This window comes from Hippocampus comes, unplaced genomic scaffold (assembly GCF_001891065.2).
Source record: "Hippocampus comes isolate QL1 unplaced genomic scaffold, H_comes_QL1_v1.1 scaffold105, whole genome shotgun sequence".
Taxonomy (NCBI): Eukaryota; Metazoa; Chordata; class Actinopteri; order Syngnathiformes; family Syngnathidae; genus Hippocampus; species Hippocampus comes.
The window spans coordinates 1,831,078-1,841,991 of NW_017806235.1; the positions used below are offsets into that span (position 1 = coordinate 1,831,078).

A 10,914-nucleotide genomic window follows, 5' to 3' on the forward strand; every position below is an offset into this window, starting at 1 on the left:
ATTGTTAAAAGCCGACAAAAGCAAATATCCTTGGATCAGTTCTTTCCAAAACGCCAGGCAAAAAACACTTCTCAGAGAGAACATGAACTAAAGAGGGCAAAAACCCCCCGATGAGGACGCAGTTAAAAGTTAAATGATCCATCATTTCTATTCTTTACTCTAATTTGTTTTTTGCATGATGCACAATTGTAATTTATTGTGCGATAATGTAATTGTAACATGTATTTGTTACATATTTTGATGCATTTTTATGCTTTAGAAAACATTTATGTCTGAATTTTGGGGGGCTTGGAACGGATTAGGACATTTGCATGGAAAACGCGTCTCTACTTACAAAATGTTCTAGTTAAGACATTTACTTCCAGAACCAATTAATTTCGAAAGTAGAGCTCCTGCAGATGGAACTCAATGTATAGCATTAAAATATGTGACGTCTACTATACTCTTTGTATGTAGGTTTAGCCTTTGTTGTTGTAACGCTCAGTCAAGGTAATAATACGGCTTCACGCTGTCACTGTTTTGGGTATCATAAAAGTTAAATGAGTTCCCTCTACTGCGGTAGTTCACTAAGCTTCTGTTGAACAATCATGAAGGCTGCCTCGCACCTCTTTGCAATGCACTTGTTTAAATTGGACAAAATGTTGCCACCCACTGGTAACACAGTTGATGAGTGGTGAGTACGTCTGCCTTTTAGTTCTGCGGTTTGGGGTTTGACTCTAAGCCGTGACCTTCCTGTGTAGAGCGCAACCTAAAATACCGTTCTTTGAAAATCAGCTTTAGTCGTCTCATATATTACGGCACAATCACGCATATAATGACACCGATATAAAGCAGCCTTTGGGTGCCATTGTTAATTTCAATGAGGGCTGCTAGTGTGTCAAGAGCCCAGATTTGCTCGTGCTTGATGTAATCCATTTTTTTTTTTTTTTAACAACAATGGCAAAACAAAACAAATAAAAAAAATACGATTTGTACAGTCTCAGGGACAACAGTTGGTAAATCAGCACACTAATGAGATCCAATACAAGAGCTGCATCAACATTCTGCCATTTTGAAAATAACAGTTGTGATTCACAGAGGGGCGAAAGCGATATTCGCCCTAATTGACTCGCAGGCATATTGTTCTGGATATGTTGATAATAAAAATCTCACAGTGTGAAGAAGTGCCGTTCAACAGCGCTGCAAATTAAGGAGCGAGCCATGCTGGTGTTATGGCTTCACAATTCAAATATGTTTGCTCTGTTATTGTTGTGGGCACGGAGTTCCCTCTGTTGTGGGTCGTTCACTCGGCTAAGGTGAGTCGAGGGACCTGAATGCAGTTGTAATGATTCTCTCGTTCTTTGTCGCTTTCTGCGATTTGAATTAAAAAAAAAAAAATGAACTCACATTCCTATTGTGATGAGAAAAGTAAAGAATTCTATTTTCAACCTGTAATCAATTCGGACTGCTCGCTGGACTGTTACAATGGTGTGCGCCGAGACAATTGAGTTTGCGTTGTCGAATGTTGAATGGTTATTGAGCTAATTTCTCTCGTTAGGCCCATAATAAAGAGGTCCATAAAATTAATGTGATGAACAAGTTGCCTGAAGTGGTTATAAATCTAAGCCGATACATAAATCCAAGGATTAGCTGTACTCTGTTCCTTCTGGCTGCATGAATTGACACAGCACTTGTCATGAAACTTGATTACATTTATGTTATCGATCATTCGTGCTAAAGGCAGTTGTGTTCATGACTAATACATCGCTGTGTGTGTGTACATCAATGGCACTTGAGCAGAATTAAGACTTCCTTCAAAGCTGAACCTAATTGTGCACCTTCTCTTGACTTAATTTTGTGGGTAGAATATGGAGATAAAAAGAATGGTTTTAAATGGGTAACAAAAAAAAAAAAAAAGTTTTTGAAGTGCTCACAACATTCTCTTGTGCGTGCCATCATGTGGTTTTAGTGAGTTCCCCACGGATGCTCCACTTTGGAAAATATCTGTGTTGACTGCAGCGAGTTGAAAGAAAACGAGAAATCAAAAGACTTTCCTCCTTTCGGTGTTCTCGTTACCGCCTCGTCAATAAGCTACTGTGTTTCATCCCAACTGTCTTACAGATGGTACAGGTCCATGCTTCATTTCTGCATCCTCCGTCTTGTACTGTCTTCACCCCATCTCCATCTGTCCAATATTCTGTTCTGCCGTGTTTACTTGTTCTATGTACTCTCCAGTCGTCTGCTCTTTTGGTCCGCATATGCGCTAATCCTCAAACGGGTGTCTCACCGCGAGCCTGAAGGCCGACACAGAAATTACTCTCTCTTTAGCAGAGAGTGCGCTTGATGTCTGTTTACCTCGGTTGCCGGTGGCCCCCTGACCAGATGGCGTGATGGACTTAAAGAGCCTTAAAGGGGATTTCAGTGCAGCTGGTGAATGAGTCTGATGCCAGCCTGCGCACGTTTGTCGAGTTTTCTTCGCAAGATCTCACAAATATGTCGCCGAGGCAGAGACACTGTGATATTTTACGAAACACCATTGTTGGAAATGTTTCGTCCATATGTCAACACTGTGATACAAAGCTATTCGATAAACACAAAAACATACACTCGGTAGTTTTTCGATCGCATGAGCGGGAGGATGAACGAAGGATGAAACGGACAGACTCGTAGGCTGTAGCCCTCATTTTACTTTGCGGATTTTTTTTTTTTTTCTGCATTACCCTTCCCACGCGAAAAAATGAAACCAAGGCTGTTTCCCAAAATGACCTGAAACGGTTAAAGGCTTAGCTTAATTTAGCTGAAACAACAGTGACTTCACCCAACATTAGCCCGGCCGCCGGCGAATAGTAACATGGCAGCCTGGGCGAGCTTTACTTTGACGCACCCACCTCCTATGTTATTATGTGACACAAAACCTGAACGAGCTAATGAAGAACATATGATGAAATGCAGCTGAGGCTTAAAGGAGGTGACCACCTCGCACATCAGAATGAGCGCCTCATCTTTGTGTAACATGAACAAAGGGGATCAGTCTCATGCATGCACGCCCCCTTTGTTGTTTATGTGTGGGATGTGTGATTTGATTTGTGCGTGACACGACGTCCGATTTAAAGACATTCTTCACTATATGTTTGATTTCGAAAACGTTAATCATGTTTTTGGCTCGGCTTTTTGCAGTGCCCAGAAACATTTTATGATAAATACCTGTATGACATTCCAACTGGATTTTAGAGGAAAAAATGTTTTGTGGCCTTTTTTTTTTTTTTTTTAGAACAGCGCAAACCCCATCTTTTATAAATGAACACATTGCCTATTCTAAACAGAGACCTCAACAACAGAAATTCTGAGTCACATCGTGCATGATAATTGCCGTCCTCGGTGCAGGATGAATTTAAAGCCAATTGCCACCAGGAGATTTTTCATCTCCAACATTCTCCAAATTAGAGCGCCGCAGCGCTTTCGAAATCAGCACGATCCTCCTGCTGCTTTTGTGCATGACTCAACTATTCTGTCCTCGCAGTCGTCTTCCAGCCGAGATATGACTCAAACGGTTTGACTTCACTTTTTAAGTTTGCCGAGAATAAAGTTTCAAGATCCTATACTCGGCTATGAAAGCTTGCATCGTTAAATCGTTGACCAAAGTAGCGTTCTTTCTTGACATGACAGAGTCAAGATGATAAGATAATTCAGCCAGTCAAGAAAGCCCAGCAACTGCTTGCAAGATTCCAAAAGTAACCTCCGTCCCTTAACTAGATGAATGATTAACTTGTCAAAAACCATACCGGGGCACAAACATGAGATAAACATCTGTTTGAAAGTTAAAATGGACTAAAAATAGCAGCGAAAAATCGATGTGACTCAATCAAGCATCTGTTGCTATTTTAAAATACCTGACAAGAAAGAGCACAGTGCAAGTATTTGCTACATTTATTCCATACACGTAGTGAGGAAAAAAAAAATCTTACATTGTATAATAGATGAAGCTGTGATGTGGGAACGGTTTTGCCGTATAGAGCCTCATCCGTCAAAGATCACAGAGTGAATACTCACTAATGAAGGCTGATGCCATTGCACAAACATGTAGGTGGACTCGAACAATTCTTTTTTTTTCTCCTTGTACACTGAGCCATTTAACACGAGGAGGGGCAAAAATAATCATGTTGTTTGACAGTGGATTGCAAGTCTGCACACAGGCAACAATCATGACCATGCTCGTAAACGAACACGTATTTCGCAATCTGCGTTTAACATAAGTGAAATAATTACATACATTGTAAAGAATTAAGCAGATTTTGTTGTTGTTGTTTTCAATTCAATGGTCATTGTGTTGCTTCTGGTGTGAGTGTGCCTTAGTGTAACTACCATAGGTGCAGCATCATATAGACATACAGGAGTAGGTCATTAATGCACAGTAAGCTGCAGTAATATTATTCATTCTCCACAGAGGATAAAGAATTCACGCCTGCGAGTATTACCGCTTTAGCTGTCTTTGTTTTTATATGTCTGATTTTTACTTGACATACAGCACTTTGGATGCAGCGATGGTTGTCTTTAAAGTACTCTGTAAATGAAAGAGTGGCCATTTTTTTGCATCATTTGCTGGGCCATGTGCACATATTGGCGGTACTTGTGGTGTACTGGAGGAAAGACTTAAATGGAGCAATAATTGCAATGATTTATTCAACACGTTGGTTTGAGGAGTGTGTGGGAAGAATCGGAAGACTTCCAGTCGGATGCCTCATTTATCAGCATTTTAGCAACTTTGAACCAATTAAAACATACATTGGCGTCACGGGGATGTGCAGAAGTGGGGGTGTTTGGTGCCGCAGCATCTGTCCCCTTCCCCTTGATGCCTAAAATGCAACGATGGCTTGTTTTTTTGTATGTGTGTGCGTGTTTGTGTGTTTTTTCAGTCAAAGCCTGTTTGTGGCCTTTCAGCAAAACACTAAAAAATAAAATCTAATGTCTTGAATATTTACTAAAGACTTATTTCTAACTTCGCGCATTTGGTTAAATGACACCTTGTATGTAATTAGTCCCTTGGTCTGCTTCACCCCGTGATATCGGTATTTTGGCCTGTTTTACTGCCTGCCACTCCTCTTTATTACCCCACCTCCTCGCTTGTTCTGAGAGGGGACAAGGGAGCTGGAATCGAAGCAAGGGTGTTGCTTTGGAGAATACTGCATCGACCTACCAGCACAAAATCTGAGGAGGACCACTTTTCCTGAGGTGTCCGCCTGCAGCACTCAATTTCATTCTGCCCAAACGATTTTACATGCACATGCATGTGCCAAATGTTAGTGCCTTGACACTTTCACATTTAGACGTAATTTGAAACGAAATGAGTGTTCAGAAAGCTAAATAGATGGCGAGCGCACAGGATGATTCATCCTACTGTCTAATGAGGCTTCACTAACCCCTAATGGACTTTGTTCTATTTTCAGAGGGAAAAATAGATGGGCGAGTCATTTCGTCGACGTAAATCTACCTTTACTGCTTGGCACAAAACATGTTTCCGTTTCTTTCAAGTGTTTGCCTTCAAGGTTCCAAAACTTACATTTAAACGATAACATTTACAGTAATTCAGTATAATGAAAAGTGAATGTGCAGTATAGTGTTTACTCTCTCTCTCTCTCTTTCTGTGTGGGTGTGTGTGTGTGTGTGTGTGTGTGTGTATACACACACACACACACACACACACACACAAAATCTCTGCCGTGTTTGTATTCTTTAAACACAACAAAGCGGTGACTGCTCCAGTTGACACCTACGAGATTGCTGCTCCTCCACGTTTAACACCTGGCAAAAGGCTCAGTGCGTTGGACATGTTTTTGGCTTTCATCAAACACAAACTTATCAAGATAGAAACAACAAATATACAGTATCAATCCACATGATTTCCCACACTTTGGATTCAACAGATTTGGAATCCACAGCCCCTCACTGCAACAGGTTTTGCATTGAAGGTGTCATCTCAGGATGGGGTTTGATGATGATTTCAAGTTCGCATATCGACTCAGTGTCGCTCACAAGGTTGTTAGTAGTTTTCTTTAATCTGAATTGATTATTGAACCCTGTCTGTTTTGCTGAAATGCCTTCATGGCACATTTACTGTTCACAAACAAATGGAAAATGTACTGCAAGATACACTTCTGCAGGTCATTCGGAGAAAACAAGTCACTGTTTATTATTATCTTTAAGTATTGCACTTAAAGGTATGTTCCCAAATATATTATTATATATCTCGGACATTTTGTGTTGAATGTGTATTTAATCTAATGGGAAAAAAAATATTTTTATTTATCAGGCTTTTTACAATTATTTATTTATTTGTTTATTTATTTGATTGTTTGCTGAACCGAAAATTGATCCAATCCCGGACAGGTTATGAAGCGGGTGACGATGACACAAGTTCATCTTGCAAGCGATTCATTTGTCACCAATAATTGCACTGAACGACTATCTATCTATCTATCTATCTATCTATCTATCTATCTATCTATCTATCTATCTATCTATCTTATTAATGATCCGCTGTTACGCACCGCCTAATTTACCTGGTAGCAGTGGAATAAGAAGAACCAGCACTTTTCCACTTAAACCATAAATTTCCATTGTTATTATGTTTTCCATTATGAATGTTTCACAAATACTTGCAAACAATATTTCCCTCTACCTCATTAGCGCACCATCGAATAGTGCAATGAAGGACTCTGGTGTGTTTCGCACTCCACGCGTTGCGTTACACTGTAACGGTTACAGTCACAGTGCAGGGAGTGACTGCCTCACATGACCACCACACACAATAAAAGGAGTCGGGCTTTAGCGCAAAAGCCAACTGAAGTCACAGCGACGTGAAGCTTGCAAACTGACGCCGTGAGATTCTTTGCAGAAGATTTTCAATTGGATTGTGATCAATATCTTGGGAAGCTGAAAGAGATTTTGATCTCTTTATAAATACACTAGCTAAACCCCAGTGGTCCCTATTGGCTGCTGGCTGAGCGCAGCTCATCTTTATAAAACGGGCGCCTGATCTCGCTGCTTTCCTTCCCCACCGCTTCTGGATCACACTTGAAGCAGACGAATATTGAATCGCACAAACAACCCAGGATCGGCTCGTGCGCATCACTTCTCGACTGCTCTGAGAAAGCCAGAAGTTCTGCAGTCATCAGGTACGTTTGGTGAAAACGAAAATTGTTCAAGAAACTTCTACTTTGTTCGTAATGGGTTGAAAAGGAATTCGGATGCTGTTCGTATCGTTGCTTGCACGTAAAAAAAAAAAAAAAAAAGTTGTAATCAAATGGTCGGGAGTGTGATGGAATGTATATTTGCGAGAGCATTTTTCTGTATAAATATCAAACCGTGCATTTGAAGTCATTGATTGTTGTTGAAAGCATTATTAGCTTGTAGTTTTCAGGATTTTTTTTGGGGGGGGGGGTGCATTTTGCGATTGTATTTACTTTCCTCTAATTAGTAACTGAATATTTTAAACCACTTAACATTTATTTCAATGTTTTCTCTTTTTTGTATGTGTGTGTGTGTGTGTGTGTTTGTCATTTTATATTTGATAATTCATTAAATGAGTGGTGTGGGATAACTTTGGATAGGATTATGGGTAGATTCATCCTCTACCATACTATGAATGCCAAAATGTACCCTTGGTGCAAGAAGAAATCTACCCAGTAAGTGAGAATGTTGAGCAACTTGACAAAAAAAAAAAAAAAGAGTAAATTCAAAACACCATTTTTTTCAGTGTTGATAAGATTATTCTTTCAGTTACTGTACCTTTTGTGAAATTTTTATTTGGTGGTGTTCTGCGACATTTTCGAATGCAAAATGGATGCCTTGGCTCAATAAAGGTTGGTAAACACAAATCACACACCAAAATAAGAATGCATACAAGTACTTTTAAAATATAAGGGTTACTTTTGAATCACCTTGCTATACTGTACAATCAAATTCCATTAACGATCTCTGACATTCCTTTTGTGAAAAAAATGACTGATTTGTGAATGCAGATCTGGTGGTTTGACACGACTTGGTGGACATGTGGCTACTGGAGAAGCTACGTAGCAAAATGGAGAGCAGTGGAACACAATCTCAGCCCCCGCAGACCACCGAGGCCATTCCCGTGTCTGTATACGCCAATGTGCTCACCCCTGAAAAAATTCCTGATTTTTTCATCCCGCCAAAACTCATCTGCTGCCCACCAGAGGAATCAGCAACCCCCAAGCCTCAGCACTGCTCCGCCTTGCGACCCTCCACCTCCGATCATGTCATCTGCGTGCAGAGCCCCAGAGCTCGCAGCAGCAAAAACCCCTGCAGCCCTCGCCTCTTTTCCCGTTTCGGAGGGGACACACGCAGTCTCCAAAAGTCAGCAAACCGTCACATCATCCAAATAGAGAGTGCAGACGAGCCAGCCACGGGGACTTTGGACGCCAACACCAACGCAGATCCTCAGTCACAGACCGCCATGTCACTGCCATACGTCCCTAAGGCCCAGACCTCCTATGGTTTTTCCACCTTGGTGGAGTCTCCTCATACCCGGCGCAAGGAGAGCCTGTTCCACAGCGACCCCAGCAGCCCTCTCACCTCCCCGATCTCCCAGAGGCGCTCCCAAGTGGGGACTCATCTAGCCCCAGCCAACACCAACCCCTACCGCTACTTCAGTGGCGGAGAGAGTGACACCTGCTCCTCGGCGGACTCGTCCCCTTTTAACTCTCCTCTGCTGTCCCGCTCGGCCTCCCTCCTGCGCTCCATCACACAAGAGACGCAAGCCAAGGCAAGGGGTTGACCTTTTTTTTTTTTCTTTTCCTTTTTGAAATTAAAGCAGTTGACATGCAGGCAGAAATAGACACGGCTGTACCTCAACTGGTATCTTATAACTTGTTTAAGTTCTTCCATGATTGAGCTTAATCATAGTATGGGAACATTTTCCATAGTCACAAAGTTACAAAATACAGTAGTGGAGTTTGACACACCACGTGGAGCAGTATGAACAATCCTGCCAAATTTGACTGGCAAACTCTCCATTAATATAAAATGAAGCTTCAAATTGATGAAAAATCAAGCCGTTTTCTCTGCCCTCAAATGTTGTTGGTGTGTCCGCTGAATGTGTGAAAACACCCCTCAAAAATTGATGCTACTTCACTAGCTTTAGCAACATTCTCATGCCTATGCATTCGTGCATGTTATCAGAATGAATCCTCTGGTGCTTGAAATATATCCCACCGGGTCATCGCGAGGCTTAACATGCTGCGATGAGTGGCGCGAGCCACCAGCAAGCTCAAAACCTCGCATACAAACTAACAGGCTTCCAGTGCATCAAAGGAAAATGCATTTTCTGGGTGTAGGTATAGTTCGTTAGCTAACTGCATGCTGTAGAAATGGGCCAAGAAATAACTTTCTCTGTATTGCCAGTTTACACTTGTGTTTCTCATCTGTCTTGAGGTATCTCGTGCCAAGCGCTCCCTGGCCCGCCACAGCTCCCTCTCCACGGATGATTGCAGCTCTGCCGACAACAGCCCCAACATGCAGCGCCGGCGTACGCGTTGCCCTACCTCTGCGGCACTCCGCAAATGCAGGACTAGCAGCTCGAGGGCCTTGGCATCTGACCCTTTGCAGCGTGAGCACACCATTAACCTGCAAAAGGGCGGGACACTCAGACTTAGTACGCACTACGACCCAGAGGCGGCACGGCTGAGGGTTCGCGTGCTAACGGCGGAGGCCATTTATGGCAAGCAGACAGACCTGAAGAGCATCAACTGCTGCGTGGCGCTCTACCTGAAACCCGGCAAGAAACAGAAACAGAGAAGCACCATTATAAAGAATAGCAGGAATCCCGTTTTTAACGAGGACTTTTTTTTTGACTCACTGCCGAAGGCGCAAGTCAAAAGTCTGGCCATGAAGATCAAAGTCGTGAACAAGGGAACCAGTTTGAAGAGAGACGTGCTTCTTGGAGAAAGGGAAGTGCTGCTGAGTGAGCTGCTCACAGGCCTGTAGGGAAATCCCTGTCAAGACTTTGGTGAGAAACAAGCAGCACTTCATCTTCAGAGCCCTTCCTTTACCGCCTTCATTCCACTTCAGAGGGTGAAAGGAATCCTATCTTGCACACTAAAAGCCAAACCAAAAACCAGTTTAACAGTTTAACTACAGTTTACATTAAAAAAAAAGTGGAAACTTGTTTGTGTATCTGAATTGCACAGTGTCTCACCGTTTTCAATGAGTTGTAATGGTCTAGTTTACATGGGATCGTTATTCCTGCAATGATGCCAAATGATATTGTATCAACTGTGCTTTGTCAAATGAATTATGCCCTCTTTCTTTTTGACAGACGTCGTACTTGGTAATGTATTGGCTACTGAATGTAACACCCCTCAGGCTGCTGTAACTTGTTGTTGTTCATCAATGTTCCAAAGAACAATGATTTATTTATGTTTGCTGTCAGTTTTGAATTGCAGCTTTGAAAAAGTGGTTTGTCGCGTATTAGCCTATTTCATGAATTTAAAAGGTTTTGCTCATGTTTTTTTTTTCCAAACACACAAATCTACAAAAGCGATCCTGTGGGTCGAGTGGAAGCTGGAAGACATTTGAGAGGCTTAATCTCGCTTATGTGCACAAAATATTGTCTCTGTGAATTCCAACTCCCTGTTTAATATTAGGAGAGAAATATCTGATTGAGATGTGTCTCGCAGCGTAAAGGGCAGCGAGAACTGCCAACAGTAGTTACTACGGTATGTTGAGGTTGGTAATTTAGAGATTTTAATGGCCTCAAAGGGAATACAATAAAGTCATTCCCAAAATCTGGTGCGTGGGCGCCCTCGAATGGAACTCGAAAGAATCACAGTCAATGACAATTTCGTGGTACAGGTATTTGACTTTTAAATCTAGTATATCTGCATTGCATCTTGAATAAATATGTGGGTACATGTTTTA

The 10,914-nt window shown here is 41.8% G+C and overlaps 1 protein-coding gene across 1 annotated transcript; it reads left to right on the top strand.

Moving 5' to 3' along the window:
• The first annotated feature begins 6,787 nt into the window (after positions 1-6,787).
• LOC109507285 (C2 calcium-dependent domain-containing protein 4C-like) lies at positions 6,788-10,914 on the top strand. The gene is made up of 3 exons (XM_019856616.1): positions 6,788-7,151; positions 7,998-8,761; positions 9,430-10,914. Exons 2-3 carry the CDS (start codon positions 8,027-8,029, stop codon positions 9,979-9,981), a joined length of 1,287 nt encoding a protein of 428 aa, XP_019712175.1. The 5' UTR covers positions 6,788-7,151; positions 7,998-8,026; the 3' UTR covers positions 9,982-10,914.